The 22609-nt window shown below is 40.5% G+C and overlaps 1 protein-coding gene across 1 annotated transcript; it reads left to right on the top strand.

Moving 5' to 3' along the window:
• Positions 1–3881: 3881 nt before the first annotated feature.
• Positions 3882–19818, top strand: LOC130887643 (zinc finger protein 58-like). The gene is made up of 4 exons (XM_057790194.1): positions 3882–4115; positions 9564–9690; positions 10960–11055; positions 16312–19818. Exons 1-4 carry the CDS (start codon positions 4110–4112, stop codon positions 18006–18008), a joined length of 1926 nt encoding a protein of 641 aa, XP_057646177.1. The 5' UTR covers positions 3882–4109; the 3' UTR covers positions 18009–19818.
• The last annotated feature ends 2791 nt before the right edge of the window (positions 19819–22609 follow it).

The following is a 22609-nucleotide window of genomic DNA, read 5'->3' as shown; positions in this document are numbered from 1 at the left end:
AAAACTATATATGTATTTTTATGACTACCTAAGTCCCTACCGTTTCTTTTCAATCCCAACCCTATGTATATTTTTAAACACACTGTAAACCATTTAGAGTTTTTTTTTTTTTGTCTGAATCCACCTTTATTGCCTATGTCTATCTTTTTTGAACACCTGAGTGTTTAAATTGTCAAGTGGTGTAGCTATGACCAAAGCAGTATCTTTGGCAGCTGGCTCTGACCAGTTCCTTGCCCTGTGAGAGCTTAGCTTCATGGTAGAGTTGCCGGCGGGAGCCAAATTTACTGCCCCAACTCAGGGGAGTTTCTGAGTTCATGCCATCATGGAGTAGCCTGGCATCTGCTGTTCATAAACTCCACTGTTTGGTAGCAGAACTCACAAGAGAGCTAAATGTGCCTCCAGCATAAAGTAGGAAGCTTCATCTTCAAGGAGCCATGCCTCTGCTGCCACCAAACAGGGCCCACCCACGGAAAGACCATCATCAAGAAGCTGTGCTTAACACTGTCCTTTTGTGTCTTCTGAATCCTCTTTTTAATTTCCACATGTTTTGTGTGGCAGTTGGTGCCAAACATTTGGAAGCCATATGTTGGCACAAGTTTGTTTGTCCAGCAGCCGCTCTCAAATAAACACTCAGAGGTTTATATTAATTGCAAATGCTTGGCTGACAGTTCGGGCTTATTATTTATCAGCTCTTACATTTTAAGTTAACCCATATTACTTATTTATGCTCTGCCATGTGACAGTACCTTTATTAGCATTGCACCTTCATCTCCTGCTACCTCTGCATCTGGCTGGTGACCACTCAGACTCTACCCTTCTTCCTATCATCCTTAATTTGATCACCCTGCTTGTATTTCCTGCCTAGCTACTGGCCAATCATTTTTTATTACACCAGTTCTAGTGACAAATCTTTATGGTGTATTAGCATTTTTCCTGGATCTTATTTCACATTGCATTAGTCTATAGGTTTGTTTTATTTGTGAATCTCATTCAGTCTTCATTACAGTTCTGCAGTAAAGTTTGAGGTCAGCTACTAAGCTATATCTGGTACTGGAATAACAGCAGAGAGTTTACACATTGATCCACAAGTAGGAGACAGAGAAAGCTAGCTAGAAATAAAATGGGATCTTGGAATATCTTCAAAACCCACCCCTAAGTGACTTCCCTGGCAACAAGATCACACTTCCTAACCCTTGCCAAACAGTTTTCACCAAATGGTGATATTCTTATTTGATGCAACAATGACTTTAAAGATTTATTCATTTATTTATTGTGTATACAGTATTCTGCCTGTGTGTGTGTTTACAGGCCAGGAGAGGGCACCAGGTCTCATAGCAGATGGTTGTGAGCCACCATGTAGTTTCTGGGAATTGAACTCAGGAACTTTTGGAAGAGCAGGCAGTGCTCTTAATCGCTGAGCCACCTCTCCAACCCCTGGGTTTAAGGTTTAAGACTAGACAAGTATGACATCTGCTGTAGCTGTAGAAAGCTCAGTTCCAATCAGAGAATCCTGGTGCTCTGTGCTGACAGTGGGAAAGGTGCCATGGGCCAAGACCACATGCTTGAAAGTCTCTATTTTATGGAAGTGTAAATCCATTAGCGAAAACAAAATTGGAAATTGGTTTGAATGAGTTCCACGCTCAAAACCACTCTTCCAGGAAAGTGTTTTCCCAGGACCAGTCCTCAGAGAAAAGTGCTCGTGGGCCTGGCACCATCCCAAGTTGGAAGCAGAACTTGACAGCAGGGCCCACATGGTATCGGTTTTGTAGGCCTTTGTGATACAACACGTCTTCACGGAGCTTTGGAACACTGTTACAGAGAACTGCTTCGCTAGGTCAATTGTGGAATGTTCGGTGTCCTCACAGTCCCTACGTGGTCACAGTGCAGGTAACAGACAGGTAAGCTGCCTTGGAACCCAACGATGCTCCTAAGTCAGAATCCAAAGAGCAAACCCTGTTTGAAAGGGGAGCAGCTAACATAAGACAAGGACTATTTTGCTTCATGCCGTAGGGATGGGGATTTGAGTCTGCCCAGTTCTTTGTGGTCTACACATTTTATTGATCTCAGATGTCATGCATGTGATGCTGTGGAATTTGAATGTTCTTACTGCACTCATGCATCCCCTGGGCCACCACCACAAGCTGTGAATGTGGAATTTTAAAAGCACCTTGACTCCCTGTTGCTAGTCCATGAGCTGACTCAGCTTTTGTGCTCCATCCTCTGTAATGGCTAAGGAAAATTCCACTTGGTGCTAGGCAACCACTCTAAATTCCTAAAAAATAAGCTTGGCAATTCTGACTTACCCCTCCCCAGAGTGTAAAACTGGTGAGAGATGACTTGTTCTGAGTTCTGTAAACTAGCTTCCTGCTAAATAGCTGGGATTCCTCAAGTGGCTGTAAATTCCACTTAAATGAAGTAATAGTGACCTTTACCTTCAAAATGCTCCTACTCTTTACAACCCTCACATTCCTCCCTCTGGACCAGAACGACCATAAGTCCAATATTTTTGTTAAAGGCTCCACTCACACTCACCCATCTTGTGCTTTGGATCTGGAGGTTAAAACAATCCTGACTCTTCATGGAAATCCTGTGAGAGAGCACCAAACAAAAATCATAAAAGACCCTTAATAGCCCTGTCAGAAAGCCTCCTCAGTGTGGGCTTTACTGAAAATGAACAAGCAGTTCTTTAAAAGACTACAACTCAGAGGCAACCAATCAGCAGCCTCCCCGCAGCTTCTGCTAACTAAAAACAGCTTTATCCACGGTGGCTGGAAGGTCCCTAAGCATGGAGACATGCCTATCAGTCCTATAACAACCCATAACCTTTCTTTTTTTTTTTAAATATTTATTTTTATTTATTCTGTATACAGTATTCTGTCTGTGTATATGCCTGAAGGCCAGAAGAGGGCACCAGACCCCATTACAGATGGTTGTGAGCCACCATGTGGTTGCTGGGAATTGAACTCAGGACCTTTGGAAGAGCAGGCAGTGCTCTTAACCTCTGAGCCATCTCTCCAGCCCAACCCATAACCTTTCTGTTTAAAACCACCAATCAACCCCCAGACTAACCTCCCCTCCATAAAATTGTCCTAATATTGCTTTAAAGGAGTCTTCAGGGTTCTCTCCTCGAGATCAGAAAAACTGAGGCTGGAAAAAAAATCAATTTTAGTGCTGGGACCCTTTGGGACTTAGAACTTCACTCCAATCCCCGAGAAAAGCCAGGAGCCTTGAGGCTCCTTCTAGGGGAAGTATTAGTTAATGAAAAAAATCCAAGATACAAAAAACTCCTGACTGCTACCCATATCCCCACCCGTGGTTACACAGAAGATGTTGACCACCTAACCTCCTCTATCATTGAGTAACAATGGACCAATCAGAGAAGTTTCCAAACAACCCATGTGGTTAACAAAGTGTCAACAGATGTCCCGAGGATGTGACCAGGGATCAATTACTAGGGGAAAACAAACCCACCCAGGCAATGACAGCCTATCAGAAGATAACAGCTACGCTTTCCCTAACCTTTAGCCAATTGTGATACAGGATAAGCAATTTTGTACATTGAAACTGTAATCTTGGGACTCCTTTGTAGTTTTTGTCTATAAAACCCCTACTAATATTAGACGGGGTCCTCCTCCCTGCATCTGCTGTGTTAGACTGTGAGACAGGAGACCCCTGCTAGCTCGTGAGCGAAACCTTACTTTTGCATTCAGAATAGTGTGGCTCCATGGTGTTCTTAGGGGGGTCTCAGGACTTAGGCACAGCAGTTGCCTCTTAGCCAATTTGTCAGATGCTTTGACCCCCGCACGCTGAATTCAACACTCTTGTTGACTGCATATATCTCTAGTGGTATTTTATGGGAATTATCCTGAACCCTAACATCCAGCAAGCTAGGCTACTTCCTCCCATAATCTACTGCGGTATCCAAGAAATCACCGAACGTGTTCCCCTCATTTCCTTCGCGCAGACTGCTGGGATATGTAGTCGCCGCGGCTGTGACACCATGTAGTCCAGGAAATCTCGATCCGGCTTTTGGTCTGTAAAATTGTGTCTTCCCCAGAATTGGGCGAGAGTCCTGCCTGCCTGCTGTGCATTCCTGTTGCGTCTCTGACATGGAGGTTGGTCCAGGGTGCTGTGCAGCCTGAGGCTCTGTGCGGGGTGCGGGTCCATCTTGGAGGGGGCGGACCTTGGCTTGGAGAAAGGGCGGGAGAAGCTGCCTTGGAGGTGCTGTGCTCAACTGGCTGGGACGCCTGAGGTTGCAGGTCAGGGCTGGGGTGAGGGCGACAAGGACTGTGCCCTGTGTGATGATTTTCTTAGGGCGACACCTGTTACCCGAGTCCGCCTTGGGCTTCTGGGACAGGAGAGCAGCCTGGTAGCACAGAATAGATGATAGTGCAAGGTCCAGGGTTGCAAGCTAAGGATGGTCAGCTGACTGCCTGCGCCTGAGGGGGAGCTGGGAGCTCACTGAGCAGCTTTGGTGGGGAAGCCCGCTTCACTTCTGACCCATTCTCAGGTGGATGCTGTGGGATTTCTCAGCATCTTTAGACCAAATGGCGTTTCTGGTCTTTCCTGTGCGTTGTAGCCGGCCTAGTTTAGTGGTCTTGAAGTTTACATTGTGTTCCTTTTCTCTTCCAGTGAAATAATTAGGAAAGGAAAAATCTGAGGCTCAACATTTCTCGTAGGAAATTCTGGAAAACTGTAGACAGATCTGCGAGGACCAGCTCTATAGAAAGCTGTGACTAGGGGTGAGAGAACACACACAGAGCCCACACACAGAGGACCCTCTGCAGGAAGAAGGAACTGCAGAAGCTGACTCCAGGTCTCACCTTGAGGTCTGGGTTCCCTTAAAGCCTTGACAGGTCCTCATCCCTAACGTAGGCGGACTACTGTGAAAACGGCAGGATCTGCTTGGCCCACAGTGGTTGTCAACGTCTTGATCAGGCCTTGAGCTTGTTGAGCTGGTCCAGAAGCAGGGTCCCTAGGAACAGGTGAAAAGCTCTCATGGCCTTGTGTTACACTGCCAGGCTTTTGTGTCAGGTCAGCAGGTGAGGAGAACTCCCAGACCTGTGTGTATTCCTGGGATTTTAGTAACCAGACCTGTGACAGAAAAGAAACGTCAGTCTCCTCTGAGGCACATCCCTGTCATCTCTGCGTTTGTGAGGGGGAGGCAGGGCCCTCTGGTCCTCCCCTGCTTCATAGCAAATTCAATGCCACCCTAGGCTCCCCGAGTCTGTGTCAGAATATTTAAACATACTTTATGAATGTGATAAATACTTCCCATGGTTCCTTTCATGTACTAACAGTGAGCACCATGGCAAATCGATGCAGTCAACACTTTGTTGATTTACAAACTATGTGTGCTTAATTTCTGTTGATTCATCCCACATGTAATTTAAACTTTGTCCCTAAAATGTTTTTGTTGAAGACTTTACATTTGGTGATTGCATGTTTGTTTTCATTTACTTTATGAGGAAGAATTATCTTTGCCTTCTTTGAATATTCCCCACTATATGCATTAAATATTCATTCCTTTTCAGGATAGGTCATTCATATTTATATAGTTATGTGCACACATATACATTTAGGTGCTGTATGTGTAACCGTAATTATTAGAGACAAATAAACCATGTATCTGAGACGGATTATTGGGGGACATGAGAGAAGTTGCAATGAGAAGATAGATGGGAAAATGACATTTTAATAATAACTTTTCACAGAAAAATTGCACTCTTGCCGATTGTGACAATATTGGTGAAACTGGAAGTTTTTTTTTTTTTTTTTTTTTTTTTTTTTTTGAAACTGGAAGTTATGTCAGGCAAAGGTAAATAACACATGATCTCATCAACATGTTAAATTAATGAAATGAAACTCATAAAAGATAGATATGTGTTTACCATTAAGAATCATAGGGCAGGGGCTGGAGAGATGGCTCAGAGGTTAAGAGCATTGCCTGCTCTACCAAAGGTCCTGAGTTCAATTCCCAGCAACCACATGGTGGCTCACAACCATCTGCAATGGGGTCTGGTGCCCTCTTCTGGCCTACAGAATATTGCATACATAATAAATAAATAAATATTAAAAAAAAATCTTTAAAAAAAAAAAAAAAGAGAGATGTATTTAAAAAAAAAAAAAAAGAATCATAGGGCAGAGATGGTGGAGATACAATAGTTTTGTCCAAGGACCAAAGACATCAGTAATCCAACACTTGGACTTCTGTAACCAGATACTTTTCTCCTGCCCACTAGTTCCCAAGTAACCACCCCAAAGGTAACTGTTAGTTACAAAATCAATGGCTCAGGCTTAAAATCGGCTATTTCTTTTTTTAAATTTACCCATTTCTGTTAGTCTATATTTTACCACAAGGCTTGTGACTTGGTACCTCACATCTTGCCTCCCCAGTGGCTGCTGGTGTCTTCCTGACTCTGCCCTTCTTCTCCCTGTATCTTTGCTTAGAAATCCCACCTGGCTCTATTCTGCCTGGCTATTGGCCAAATCAAATTCTTTATTAACCAATGATAATAAAGCATATTCACAGCATATAGAAAGACATTCTACAATATTTTCCGTTTTCTATCTTATCTAAAAGGAAGGTTTTTAATTTAATATAGTAAAATTACATATAGCAAGAATTACAGTTAAAATATTTAGTTTATTTGTATTATGCAAAATTAAAGAAAATATTCTATTAATATCCTATCTTCCTAAATCTAAACTTTTGTATATAATTTATCTTTTATCATAACTATGGAAAACTATAATTATAAATATCTAGTCCTCAACTCCATCAAAGGCCCCAGAAGGATTCAATATTACTTAAAGAAACAGGAAGCACATTGTAAGCAACTTCCAAAACTCTAGAAATGACAGGGACATCTGGCTGCCTGAATGGTCACCCAAAGTTCTTCTGTAACATTGGGGCAGCTATCTTCTACCTACAGAGTAGATTATCAGGCAGATTTCTCAGGGAAGCAGGAACTTGAAGGACAGTCTCACTTATTTTTGGCAAAATTTATCATTTGCTTTCTTCTGTGGCCTGTAGAATGTCTGGCAGACTCTGTTATGAAGCAGAAACTCTGAAGAACTGTCCCATATTGTTTTGGCAAGTTTGGAAGTCTTTAAGTTGCGGGTCCTGTGTGTCCAGTTTATACAGCACGCAGACAAGAGCGGTTTCTTTCCAAGTGGCAGCCTTACCACTTTGAAAGCAAACTCCATACGGAGCTTCTTCGGTGTGCATAATTTTCTTGAAGTGATTGGTGCTGCCAGGAACAGACAGATCTCACTGTCAAGGAAAGTCTTAAGTTCTTAAAAGATTTTAATACCATATTCTATTGGTTTTTGAAGTGTTTGAGATTTACCCATCCATCTGAAATTGATCTCTGCATATCTAGAAAACCTAACTAACATAACTAAGTTTGACTATTAAAGATGACTATTAATTTGTATATCTTAATGATACATTGCATTTTAATGAACTGCATGACACCTTAAAAAAGAGTAGAAATATATAATAATCCTAAAAATTGACCTTAAATTAGTATTACTATACAAAAATGCTTTAAACAAGAACAGAAACATGTATACAGTGTAACACAATTGACTTTAAATGTATATCACTCTACCTAAATTCATACCAATGCAAAATATCTAAGATAAATAGTTGTCTTTTTGGTGTGGGAAGTGCTTCTGTATATGTGCTGCTTTTATTGGTTAATGAATAAAGCAACTGCCTTGGCCTCTGATAGGGTAGAAAAGAGCTAGTCAGGGGAGGGGAGAACTAAACTGAATGCTGGGAGATAGAAGACAGAGTTAGGGAGACATCATGTAGCTGCTACCAGGAACAGACAGTCTGGAACCTTGCTGGTAAGCCACAGCCATGTGATGATACTCAGATTAATAGAAATGGGTTAAATTAAGATGTAAGACCTAGCCAATAAGAAGCTAGAGCTAATAGGCCAAGCAGTGATTTAATTAACACAGTGTATGTGTGGTTATATAGAGTCTTGGCAGTAAGGAACAAACATGAAGCCTCCTACAACATCTTTTTTTCTTATATTTCTATATTTTCTTAAATATAAGAAGCATTCATAACCTACCAAATAACCAAAGATCATCCAAATAACTAAACACGCTGAAGTCTTGTGAATGTGGATGTCATTTTCTCCAAACTTCTGTCTGCTGTCTGAAAATGGATAAATTTGAGATAGAGACCAAGTCCTTGGAGTACCAGTGGTAACCTTTGGTTTTTAGGTAACACCTGTTAAATTTTAGGATGTTTCCCTTGTTCAAAGTTGGTAACCTGGACCTAAATTATTTCTCTGACCAGAGGGAGGTGTGGGAATAAATACACAACTCACATGACTTTATCTGGAGGGAGTTTTCAGTGATCCCTCAGGAAATTCTGAGTTCACATCCGGAAAAATCACCTGTGATTATTCTCCAAACGGCTTTTATATCAAAATGTAAACTGAGGGGACAATTCATTAGCATTCTGTTTCCTAGGTAACCGGGGGAATGACTGTGGTCATGTTCACACCTTTCTATGTCTATTTTGTCATGTCTTCCTATCTATCTTCCTGCTCTGTATGCCCGCTCTTTCACACAGACTGAATCAACACCTCTTTCCCAGGCGACGTCCCAAATTACAAAGAAGGAGATGGCATCAGTTTGTCTGGAAAGGCTAGGTGAAAACCTACTGAACTCCAAAGAAATACTGAATCCCAGACGACAGACAGAGCTGCTGCACCAGACTCTGTATTTTTATTACACTTCACTTTCATGATTGTGCACATTAAGTATGAGAAATTCCTTCTCCATCACTGTGACTTTCTCCTGTAAAAAATGCTATGTGCATGTTGTGTAGTAGCATATGGCATTGCATGCATGTTCTGTGGATGCATTCATTTTACATTTAATCTGTCTTAAATGGATCACGTCCAACTGGGTTTATAGGACTGCTTACCTTGTCTTTCAATGGGTCCAGTGTGAAATCATGTGACCACTTCAGACAGGCCCGAGGAATATTATTCACCCATGTAAGAAACATTTATAGCTCTCTTTCATCCTGGACAATCTAGACTTGTGTCCACAGGCACATGATGCTCATGTTAGGGTTTCTATTGTTGTCATGGGTCAAAGACCATGACAAAAGACAGCTTGGAACAGAAAGCATTTATTTTAGACTCCAACTTCAGGTAACAGTCCATCACTGAGGGAAGAAATGACAGGGAACTGAGACAAGAACTGGATACCAGGACACAGAAGAACACTGCTGACTGACTCCCCGAGACTGCTTTCCTGTACCATGTAGAACTGCGTGCCCAGTGTAGGCACCGCCATAGCGGGCAGTGCTGTCTCATAGGAATCACTAGTTCAGAAAATGCTCCTAGACTTGCCTACACAACAGTCTTCGGTAGCCATTTTTTCAACCATATCCCTCTTTTTCAAATTGGCCCAAACTAGTTTCAAGTTGTTAGGATAACTATTAAGTCCAATGCATCCTGGTATTTGAATTTCTTATGGTTTTAAATAAATTCATGTGTGGTATCATTTGCTGATCTTTATTTCAGGAAATGTTGTCCTTCTCGGATGTGGCCATCGAGTTCTCTCCAGAAGAGAGGGAATGTCTGGAGCCTGCTCAGTGGACTTTGTACAGGGATGTGATGCTGGAGAATTACAGCCACCTTGAATTCCTGGGTGAGCATCTCCTCTGTAGTGACTTCTTATTTCACCATCAACATGTAGCTTCCTCACTTTATGTGGTTTCTAAGGGAGCATTTCAACAGTCAGTTTCATATCCTTCGTTTTCAAAAAAATTGAGGAGATCACTATATTAAAAATCATTTCTGGGCTGGAGCGATGGCTCAGTTGTTAAGAACACTGACTGCTTTTACTTACTCGTTAAATAAAAGGAAACTACACTTTCCTTCCTAATGCCCAGATGTGAATAATCAGACAGAAACTATAATTGCAGCACTGTTTGGCCTGTTAGCCCAGGCAAGAAATTCTGCATCACCAGCACTCATATGGCAGCTCACAGTTGTTTGTAAACCCAAGGTCTGACAACCTCATGTTATGTGATGTTTTGACTGTGTTGTGTTCTGACAAATAAAGCTTGATTGGAGTCAGAGTGTAGAACTAGCCACCAGCTGACCATAGAGATATGGAAGACAGTAGAGAGGGGAACAGGATGTGGAAAGCTGGGCTGAGACAGGAGCTCTGCCCTTTGGATGCTGGGATGGAAGAGGTAGGACGTCACTGTGCTTCTCTGATCTTTCATTTCCTTAGCTGGTATCTACTCCTGATTTTTTATTGATAAAGATTAATTAGATTAACAAATCAACCTCACACATACATACATGAAGGAAAAACACCAATGTATATGAAAAGTTAAAATAAATAATGATTTTAAAAATGAATCATTTTACTGTTTGCTTCCTAATGTGTTTGACTCTGTTGGGTGTATGTTTTCTTCACTATAGTGGGACTTTTAGGAAGTTGGTGGCAGGAGAGATGGAGCTCACTCTTTACTTGAAGTATTTTACAATTCAGTTGTACTGTTTTTTTCCATTGAAATGAAACTCGGAATCTGATGTTGTAAATTCCTTTATGAAGTTGGATTTGTTTTTTTTTCTTTTCTTTTGTATTTTTTTTTTTTTAATTTTTAGAGACAGAGTTTCTCTCCGATTTTGGAGCCTTTCCTGGAAATAACTCTTGTAGACCAGGCTGGCCTTGAACTCACGAGATTTGCCTGCCTCTATCTCTTGAGTGTTGGAATTAAAGTCGTGAGCCACCATCATCCGGCTCCTTCAGGTGTTGCAGTGATCCTGTCTGAAAACACTTAAGGAACTGATTGTCTGCAATCATTTGTCACCTCATCTCTGTCCTTACAAGCCAGGTACAGACAGGGACATGTCAATTCCGTGTGCAAGAACACATAAACTTCTTCTCTTTTTCTATGAACAGGTCTTGCTGTCCGTAAGCCACACCTGGTGACATTTCTGGAGCAGAGACCAGAGCCTTCAGATGGGGAGAGACAAGCAGCTGTCACCGTGCACCCAGGTGTGTAGGAATGAGGGGATGGGGCAGAGCTGAGATCCAAGTATCTAACAGAAAGTGAGACTTTCCCGTGTGCCTTGAAACATGATACCATGGGAATCACTCTTTAGGTCTCTCCTTCAGGTCTTTGTTGTCAGAGTACATGTCTCAGAGGTTTATGAGGGTTTAAGTCTCTTTGGATTTCCCCAATAACAAGCTGTGCTTCTGTTTAAAGTGATCTCCAAGGTTTTCCTTTTTGTTGAGTCTCCATTGTAATGTAAGACACAGGGAAATAGAACTCAGTCCTGCTCCGACCAAGAGTCATTTATTTACAGATGTTGAGAGCAGACTCATGACAGAAAGATCTCTACACCAAAGAACATATTGGGTTAATAAAGGCAAACCCACAATTCCGTCACAGAGAGGCAGGCAGGGACAGAGGCTCAATGGTGTCAGTTCTGTTGGTCAGGACAATTTGGGGGTTCGAAGCATTGGATAAAACTCAGACGAACCAGATGCACTTTGGGCAGTGCACTCCCCACTGATCTTAGGGAAGAGTCAAAGCATTAGCATATCGTATAAAGAGGATTTACTAGGTCACTAAGTACACTACTTTAACAAAGGCTGTTTATTTTTCTTTTCTTTTTATTTTTTATTGATTTTATTGTGCTATACAGGTTTCTTGTTTTTTTCAACACTTTTACCCTCAGCTGCTTCAGCAGGTCCTGACCATTAGACATAGAAAGAGTAGGACAGGATAACCTGTAAGGCCTTACACTGTTTATTCAAGGACGCCCGTCAAATGAGTTATGGATTCAGTGTTTGTGTGTCTCTTTAATGACAGTAGAGTTAGGCCTATTAGTGAGTTGTAAGGCTTTATATGTTTTTCGGTTTTCTTTTTCAAGTTAATCTATTTATCATGAACATGGAGTGGTATTTGGATATGTAGGCAGTCACAACTTGTCAAAGAAATTGTAAATTTATATGTGTCAATCTGTTGTTTCCAGATACTTCAGTACTAGTAAAATGTTTTATTTCAGATGCAGTCAGGGTATCCACTGTGGCTAGAAGTATAGGAAGCATTGTGGCTAATGTTATCATGAATCCGATTGGATGAAAAGATCTGTGATCTCTTCTTCTCGAGGTCTCCTGCTGTTTCTCTAATGTCCTTAGTGTTTATTTTCATTAACTTCCAGGTTTTTAATGGGATCAGGGCTTATGAGTTTAGGCAGTGTTTTTTATCAGCAAGTCTATAGATCAGCTCTGTGTTGCCAGACATTCCCAAATAAGCACATAGAGACAATATTAATTATAAATGTTCGACCAACAGCTCAGGCTTATTACGAATGAGGTCTTACACTTTAGATACACCCATGTGTCTTATTTACACACAGCCACATGGCAGTACCTTTTCTTCATACAGTATGTTTATCTCTTGCTTCTTAGAATTCTGGTCACTCATCTAAATCTGACTTTCTTATGCCATAATTTGGACTGCCCTGAAAATCCTACCTAGCCATAAACCAATCCGCTTTTTATTAACAATAAAAGCAACACATCTTCACGGTGTACAGAAAGATCATTCCACAGCATTTCCCCATTTTTATCTAGTTAAAAAGGATGGTTTTAACTTTAACATAGTAAAAGTATATGTAATATAAAAACAGCCTCTAATTTCCTGTGCAAATAAAAGCATAATTTATCTCCCAAAGTAACATACTTCTTTTTTCCTTTTAAAGTCAAGACATGCTAAAAATATATAGGTTGGTTTAATTCAGTAGTTTCCACAATCCAATGAGTGTCAGCAGCTCTCATTCCTTCATTAGCAGTCAGAAAATCTACAGACAACAAATAACATATAGAATCCAGACACATTGTGTATATCCCTTCTATATGTGCCTTTTTTCTTTCATATTACTTTACTCCATTTTTAATAACTTTTACTTTATACTAAGTATGTATATATTTTTCTGACTGTCTATACCATTTTTCTTTTCTCTCATAAGGCTTTATACATTTTTAAACATACTGTACCCATTTACAGAATTTTTTTTTTTTTACCATCTGGATCTGTCTTTCCTGGGGATCTGTACCCTTTTCTGCTCACATGAGCAAAACCCCAAACCTGCCACCCACTGCAGTGATGGAGCCCAAGCTGGTGGTTCAACTCTGTAGTCAGCCACCAGGAGATGCGTCTCTGTACTGCAGCCTACATGAGAGAGACACAAGACAAGGAAGATGGATTTGGCTCCACTTTTGTTAACTGAGAAACTTTTGAGCTTCCTCATGTCTTTTACGGTCATGGTGCACCAAGTTTGAATGCATTTGTAGGTAGAATTTTCTGTCCCAACAGCCTTTCCCAAATAAGCAAAATGAAGACTTTTCATTAATTGTAAATACTCAGCCAATAGCTTAGATTCGTTTTTAGGTAGGTGTTACTTTTTTTTTTTTTTTTTTTTTTTTTGGTTTTTCGAGACAGGCTTTCTCTGTGGCTTTGGAGCCTGTCCTGGAACTAGCTCTGTAGACCAGGCTGGTCTCGAACTCACAGAGATCCTCCTGCCTCTGCCTCCCGAGTGCTGGGATTAAAGGCGTGCGCCACCACTGCCCGGCAGGTGTTACTTTTAAATGAACCCACATTTCTCATCTACCCTCCGTCACACGGCAGTTTCTTCTTTCAACACAGTATGTTCATCTTTTTTTCTCTCTGTGTCTGCTAGCTGTGGAGGCCCCAAAATGTGAGCCTGTTTCTGCCTGTCTGAAGGTCAGAGAGTTTTAACTTGTTCAAAGTTGTTGAGAAAAGTGTGGCTACACATCCTGACCTAGGGTGTGGTTACTCAGTGTTTTTGACATTAAGGTGGTCCATATAGGTAGACATACTCCAACCTGATCAATGTTCAGGATACTGAAGCATTCCTTTTTTGAAATAAGACGTTTGACCTTGTGAGTGACTGCCTTCAGGATTCTTGGTCTTGTGTGATTTTACTACCTAAACAAAAGAATGCTAAAGTCTTGATGTCTCAAAGTAATGAAATAAATGACTATTCTTTTTGCCCTGTATATCATGTTAAAGCAGTCTTTTGTCTTCTTCCGCCTGTGGTATTGGGGAATAAAAGTGTATGGAAAATTAAGCGCAGGATGATTTCAGTATTTACTAGAACTCCTTCCCAGTAGTATCCTGTTTCTGTTTTATTATTTTCACTCATATCTTCATTCTCTTCACCTATTTTCTAATTCCTGTGCCCCTACCCTGACCTGGTAAGTGGTCCAAGCTGGTCTTTGACAGCTGGTGACTCCTCTCACTCTCCCCTTCTTCTTCCCAGTATTTTCTCTGCCTAGAAAAATCTTGTCTAACCATCAGTCAGTCAGCTTTTATTAACAATGAGAGTAAGAAAGATATCGCATAGCAGAGGAGCTGGTCCAGATGTCTCTGGCAGGTGACTCGATGGCTGCTCTGGGTGAGCTTTCACAGTCCACCTCACCTCCCCTCAGGCTGGGTTGCTCTTATCACATGATGTGGTGGGTCCACAGGTGGCAGATACAGCTTCGTTTAAGTGAGTGCCCAGAGTTCAGCCTGCTGTGCTGACTGACCCCGTGACAGATTTTTTGTCACATATGTCTACTACTTTGCTGAGGACTCCTAACAGAATCACGTACTGACATCGCAACTCTGGGGCAAGCTTTGTTAAGAGGAAGAACTGCAAAGCCAGAGGACAGGGCATGGCCATTTGAACGAGCACAAAATTCCCATACCAGGGGGTGGTAGGCATAGATATAAGGTTCCCCTTGGTATCCTCAGCTATCAGATTGGGAGACATGGAGTACAGAGAAATTGCAAAGAGTGTCTCCATTTCTTGACAATTCTTAGAATGCGGTGTGGAACCTACGATCCTCCTCAATATGAGAGAATCCATCCCTATCCCCATCTTTCCAGCAGATAAGGAATGGGATTTACTGGTCTGGATTACAGACTGGAGGGAGGAAGGAGCAGCAAACAATGAAAACTCCTATTCTCTATGTGTCCTTATTGTCTGTTGAAACTGGAAACACCATTAATCCATTAAGTCTGTGTCCTCATCTACCCTGGGTGTGTCCTGCCATGCACGTGGAGTTTACCTTTACTTTCTCCTCAAGCACTGAAGAATCCAATTTCAATAACCAGATTTCTATGTTTTTGTTTTGTTTTGATGTTCTTTTTTTTTGCTTTTCAAGACAGAGTTTCTCTCTAGCCCCGGCAGTCCTGTAGCTGGCTTTGTAGACCAGGCTGGCACCAAACTCAAAAAGATCTTTCTGCCTTTCCTGCTGAGTGCTGGGATTAAAGGTGTGTGTCACCACTCCTGGCCCCATAACCAGTTACTTTAAGTACATATAGTTTTAATATTCCATTTTAAGAAAATAAAGTTAAAACTAAATTCCTTTCACTTTCTTACTTGAGGCTTCACTCTGATGACAGGTACAGAGAACTGGATAATGGAAGGTAGAAAGTTTTTGCTCCACCCAATATTATGATTGAGGCCAGCCTGGTCTCGAACGTGAGTTCTCAGAGAGCAAGGTCTATAAAGAAAAACCTTGTCTACAAAGCAAACAAAAAAAGGAAATAAGTAATTTTGTCATCTCTTTATTGACAAATATATTCTCTAAGCAAAATTTGCATGATACACAGGAGAACATGAAATATTTTCTTCTTTTTTTGTTTTGTTTTGTCATGATGCAATGTATCAGGTATATATTTTCATGTCATTCAAATAAAACATAAAATAATGTTCTGAATTTGAACTATACATTTTGTCTTTTTGTCGACTGTCTACTTGTACATCCCATCTTTGTACTCCCAAAGTAAAAATAATATGTACAGGATAAAAGATTTATATTAGACTCTGTCTTAAATTCACAAAGTCAAAATTAACTTTGTCTTTCTTGGACTCAGCTGCTTTCTTATTTCATGGTTATTCTGCGATATAAAAATCTCTACTCATTTAATTGGTTTATTTCTACTAGTAAAATGCCCTTGCAACTTAGCTACTTAACTTTGAATTATATGTCATCATGTCTGTGTTCTATTTGGATATTTCCTTATTCAAGTAGAAGTATCAATCATATCTACCTACAATATTTTACCATTTATTCTTATTTATCATTCTATTCTATAGGTTTTGAAATGACTGTAGTTTTTCACTGATACTTCAATATATATGAATAAATTTTTTCTTTTAAAAAGATAAGTATCATAAGTATGAAGAATATTTCCTAACCTTTGTTTGTATCTCAATCTTTGCTGAACAGGAACAAAATCCAACAATCACAGCAGTTACAAGGCCATTGATTATAACTCACTACAGATTCAGTGTCAGAGAATTCATACAAGGGAGAAACCCTACAAGTGTGAAAAATGTGGTAAGGGCCTTAGTTCTTATAAAGCACTTTCCATACATCAGAGACTTCACTCTGGACAAAAACCCTACACGTGTAAAGAATGTCACAAGGCCTTCAATACTCGCTCATCACTTTTTATACACCAGAAAGATCATACTGATGAAAAAACCTACAAGTGTGAAGACTGTGGCAGATCATTTTACTATCTTTCAATGCTGAAGCAACATAAAATAATTCATGTTAAAGAGAGCCCATACAAGTGCAAAGAATGTGGCAGGTGTTTTTTCTCATTTTTATGCCTTAGACAACATCAAGCAAGACATACTGGAAAGAAAGCATATAAGTGTGAAAAGTGTGGCAAATGCTTTTCCTTCCCTTCATCCTTTCGGCGACATCAAGCAATTCATTCTGAAGACAGTCCCTATAAGTGTGCAAAGAGTAGCAAAACTCTTTCTCGTTTTACATTCCTTCAAGAACATCAGACAATTCATTCTGGAAAGAAATCATACAAGTGTGAGAAGTGTGCCAAATATTTTTACTTCCCATCATCCCTTCGGCGACATAAAGCAATTCATTCTGAGGATAATCCCTATAAATGTGGAGAGTGTGGCAAAACTCTTTCCAGTTTTAAATTCCTTCAAGAACATCAGACAATTCATTCTGGAAAGAAATCATACAAGTGTGAACATTGTGGCAAATGTTTTTACTTCTCCTTATCCCTTCGGCGACATAAAGCAATTCATTCTGAAAACAGTCCCTTTAAGTGTGCAGAGTGTGGCAAAACATTCTCCTATTTAACATACCTTCAAGATCATCAGACAATTCATACTGGAGAGAAAGCATACAAGTGTGAAGAGTGTGGAAGATGTTTCCACTTATCTTCATCTCTTCGGCGACATCAAACAATTCACCGTGAAGACAATCCTTACAAGTGTGAGGACTGTGGTAGAAGGTTTAGCTCTTCTTTATCCCTTAAACAACATCAAGCAATCCATTCAGCAAAGAGTCCTTATACCAGTGTGCATTGTGGCAAATGGTCTTCCTATTCTAGGGATCTTCAGGGTCATCAAACAGTTCACATTGGAGAGAAACCCTACAAGTGTGAAGAATGTCACAAAGGCTTTCGTTGTCCCTCATCCCTTAGTAGACACAAGAGAGTTCATACTGGAGAGAAACCCTACAAGTGTGAAGAATGTCATAAACCTTTTCGTTGTCCTTCATCCCTTAGGAGACACAAGAGACTTCATACTGGAGAGAAACCGTACAAGTGTGAAGAATGTCACAAAGCCTTTCGTTGTCACTCATCCTTTAGTAGACACATGAGAGTTCACACTGGAGAGAAACCCTACAAGTGTGAAGAGTGTGACAAGGCCTTTCATTATCACTCATCCCTTAAGACACACAAGAGAGTTCACACTGGAGAGAAACCCTTCAAGTGTGAAGTATGTCAGAAAGCCTTTAATTGTTACTCATCTTTTAGGACACACAAGAGAGTTCATACTGGAGAGAAACCCTACAAGTGTGAAGACTGTGGCAGGTGCTTTTCCTCATCTTCATCCTTTAGACGACATAAAAAAGCAAAAATTCATTCAGAAAAGAATTCCTAAAGTTGTGGGGAATGTGGCAAAAAAATATGAATCTTAATATTCTTATTCAACACATGATATAGTTAATGCAAGAGAGAAATCCAACAAATGTCTTTAAAAGTTTACTTCTTCAAACCTTCAAATGAATCAGACGATTCATTCTGACTGCAAACATCATGAATGATGTATGATTCTTCTCTGTATGCTGTGAATATGTTTAATACCATTGGTTAATAAAGAAGCTGTGTCAACCAATGGCTTAGCAGAGTAAAGCCATGCAGGTAATCCAAACAGATATAGAAAGAGAGTAGGAAGGTTCAGAGAGATCTCATGTAGCTGCCGAAGGAGACAGATGCCAGAACCTACTGCTAAGCCACAGCCTCATGGCAATATACCCAATTAATAGAAATGGGTTAATTTAAGATGTAAGAGTTACTTAATAAGAAGCCTTATTAAGTCTAAGAGCTAATTAGCCAAACAGTATTGTAATTAATGTAGTTTCTGTGTGATTAATCAGGTCTGGACAGCCAGGAAACATAATAACAGTCTCCAATTACACATGAGTGTGTGAAGCGTCACAAAATCTTTGCCAAGAAATCAGATATTATTCACCTGAAATAAATACATAATGGAGAATAGTAATGTAGTTATTTTAGATGTCAATATCAACATGTAACTTACAACAGCACAAATGCTATTAATGTCATCAGAGAATAGTAGAGACTTCTCGTTGCTGTAACCTCCAACAGTTTGTTTCATCAGTGTGTTTGAAACTTGTCTTTATTAATGAGTCTCTATCTTCTGTAACTATAAAAGATTAGTGAAACTTTTACCATGTCATAGCTTTGTCCATTGTTTACTTAAAATTAGTGCCCATAGAGCAAAAATTTTAGGAAGGTGTGAAGTGACCAATCGTTTTCTGATTGGATTCAGAGCCCTTTGCACAGTAGGTAACTGATGTGATGTTAAATTTGTGATATACTTGTGCTTGGATCAGTGATAAGCCCTAGGGAGAATTTAATATTGGTGTTTTAATAAGTGGATTGGAACTAAATGAACCCAAGTTCTCATCTTTATATCCACAGTCAGGTGCCTCTCAGCACCAACCAGAATGTATTAATTGTGTGGTAGATGGAGAAATCTACACAGATGCAAAATGATCAAAGTGTGGAGAATATTCCTCTGTGGAGGACCCTAATCCATAGGTGACACCTGCATCACACATCGTAAGTGATTTCCCTTGCACACATCTAAAGCCAAAAGTCATGGAGAAGAGTTGGAAAGAATGTCAGAGCCAAGTACAGTAGATGTGTGCCCTGAAGCAGTAGAAATGTTGAATCATTTCTATAACAGTGAAACATTGGTAGAAATGTTAATACCATTTTATGCATGAACACTCTGTGGCTGTGACTATGTTGATAACACTTATATAAACTGAACCCCACCATACAACAAGCATGGGTGCATAAAATCCTCACTGTCTCACCTGTATCGAGGACCTACTGGCAATTGATGGCTGTTGAGGAAGACAGTCAATCCAGTTAACTTCCAGGTTCCAGTCAACTCTCCTACACCACTAAACACTGAGGAAACACTAATAATAACAAATAAATAACAAAGAAAAAGCCCACCGAGTTGTGAGTGTAAAGTGTTTGCAAAGGTAAGAAGTAATAGGTGAAGGAATGTGGAGATTTGAGTCAAACGTAATATCCATGTGTTAAATTCCCCCAAATAAATATCATTTTAAAGATTGCTGTTTTGGGACATGTCCAAACTTGACCTGTATTAGCAGTGATTACAGTGTCTGAATATGGCTGTCATTTACAGAGGGTCAGCATCCTACTGGGAAGGCATCCTGAGGGAGAAAGGGAGTGGACTCCCAGAAGGACTGAGGTGCTGAGGACTAAGGAGCCCTGCATCAGTGTAAACTCAGGAAAGAGACAGGGATGGCTTTGGAGAGATGAGATGAGGCCAGACTCAACTTGTATCTTCCCCTAGGCTTTGTCATGAGCACAACAGAGGAAAGCGGAACAGCGGCTTCTCCACCCTCCCCTCCTTCCTACATCCACAGTGATCATAGCTGCTTTTGCTCCTGGTTATCCATCATTATTATACAAGGAAAGGAGTGTAGCAGTCAAATGAACTTGATGGGTAGAAAGTTACAACACATCATATATTTTCTCTCATTGAGTTTTGTTAAAAACTGTTTGTTAACATGTAAATGTCCTCTGCACATTAGGTAAACACAGAGAAATGTGCTTCCAGCTTAAACTTCCATCACAGTTAATAACAAAGAAAGGCTGCCATGTGAAAAGGTTCGGTTTTTACAAAAATGTCTAAGATGTGGTCAGCAACGCCCCTATAAAAACATCAGGTTTGTCTGTGTGTGAAACAGTGTTTTCTTCCTGCTTAGAGTCTCTGCAGACCTAGGGTCGATTTCCTCACAACACAGAGGGAGGTTTCCTTAAGAATGGAAATGGCCTTAATGGATATACATTTGTTCTACAAGAGAATGGATATTTCAGAGCTGTTGTCTAAGTGGAAGCTTCTCAAGGAGTCAACTTAAGTGTGAAGTAGAGCAGAGACACACTCTCAGGAGTAGATAGTGTAGCAGAGACTCACAAGCACAGGAGTAGATATAGCAAAGACTCACACTGTCAGGAGTAGATAGTGTAGCAGAGACAGACACGCTCAGGAGTAAATAGTATAGCAGAGGTTCATAATCTCAGGTGGCATTTCTTATTTGTCTCTCTTTAATTTAAAACCCTATTATTTTGAAAGCAAAAACATTCACATGTGAAAATTAACAAGACCTGAAAACTACAGTGTTGTGGAATATTGTTTAACTAGGCAAAGGTGTGTTACATTTGTTTATGCTGTGCAAGGTTATTTTAACTGTGTAAAACAAATGTGTTACATTTGCGGCTGCTGCCTTTGTTTACTATGTAAAGATGAGTTGCATTTGTTCTACCTGCCTGTTTAAGGCACCTGATTGGTTTTATAAAAGCTGAATGGCCAATAGCCAGGCAGGAGAGCAATGGGCAGGGCTGACAAGCACAGAGAATAAATAGGAGGAGAAATTTAGGCTAGAGGAGAAGAGAAGAGGATAAGGAAGAAAGAGGGGGGCGTGCAGGAGTCAGAAGCTGAGCAGCATGCAGACAGTCATGGAGACAGCAGGAAAGAAGTCCATACAGAAAAAGAGAACAGCAAATAATCCCACATCAAAACGTAGGTGAGCAGAAACAGGTTAAGTTATAACAGCTAACAAGAAACGAGCCTAAGGGAAGGCCGAGCATCCATCAATACTAAGTCCCCTGCCATGATTTGGGAGCTGATTGGTGGCCCAAGAGAAAGTCTTTTACACCACAAAATCCTGAACTCTTTACAGTTAGAATGGACATTCAGAACAGAACCAGAGGCATTCACATTGGATTTGACACAGTCTGCACTGAATATATTTCATGCACGGACACACATGAAATGTAAAATCCACGATAGAGGTAGAACCTGAAAATCAGTTATCAGTGTTCTCTTCCACAACCCACATTCATTATCTGCTTTCAATCCTTCCTCATCCCTTATATTTATCCTGCATCCTTTTTCCACTTTACATACTGTACCCACATATGTATTTCTTCACACACACACACAGACACACACACACATTCTCTAGATTAAACATATTAGGGAGAACATGCAGTGCATTTCTTTATAGGATCGCATGACCTCAACTGATACATGCTTGATATTCATCCATTTTTTGTTAATTTTGTGATTATACTTTTGTAGAGCTAAATAGCATCTTCTCTGTGTGTGTTTGTTTGTGTATGTGTGTGCGTGTAATGAACACACATTCATAATTATTAAATTATTTTCCACTAGTATGTTCATAGACACCTTTGTTTATTCAGGTTGCTTACCATTGAGAATAAAGAAGCAATTAACATGGGGGAAAATGATCTCTATAATAAGGGATGCAGTTTCCTGAGCATAAAATTGAATAGCGGATTGAAATAGCGGAGACAGTGCAGAGATGAGAGCCCTGGTTCCAGTGGTGTGAGGTTATTACGGATGTGAGGTGCTGACTTGAGAGGTTCCAGGGGTCACTGTAGCACCATAGTCTATGCTGTTGTGGTTTCAGAGGCTCCTTTGGTCTGTGGCTCTAACCACAGCCTGAGATAGTAGACTCCACTGCATTGAAGTTTAGTACCTGCCTCCAGCAGGCTCTCAGGAGCCAAGGGGCGACCAAGGATTTGACTCCATGTTGCCACCTACTGAACATCCAGTCCCACCTGCACTCACAGCTGAGGCTACTGGACTCAATTCCTGGATGGAGGATGTCCTCCTATGGCTGTGAGGGTGGGAACCTTTTAAATATTTCTACCCTGTACAACCTTGCTTCTACAGGAAAGGTGAAGCCTCATGCATTTATGCCAGAGCTACATACTTCAGGCTGGAAAAAGGAATAGATATGTTACCTGTGTTTTAGCAGACAGCTTTTTACCAGGAGATAAACAATGGTAGTCTCGGTTGGAATTAGGCAGCCTGCTAGCTGTTCTTAATCACACAATTAATCTTAGGCTGTTTGTTGATCTCCTTTTCCCTGTCTCAGAGCCAGGGGC

Source organism: Chionomys nivalis, chromosome 15, assembly GCF_950005125.1.
Source record: "Chionomys nivalis chromosome 15, mChiNiv1.1, whole genome shotgun sequence".
Classification (NCBI taxonomy): domain Eukaryota; kingdom Metazoa; phylum Chordata; class Mammalia; order Rodentia; family Cricetidae; genus Chionomys; species Chionomys nivalis.
Note: the sequence above shows the minus strand (reverse complement) of the source record. Positions and strands in the feature narration are given on the sequence as shown.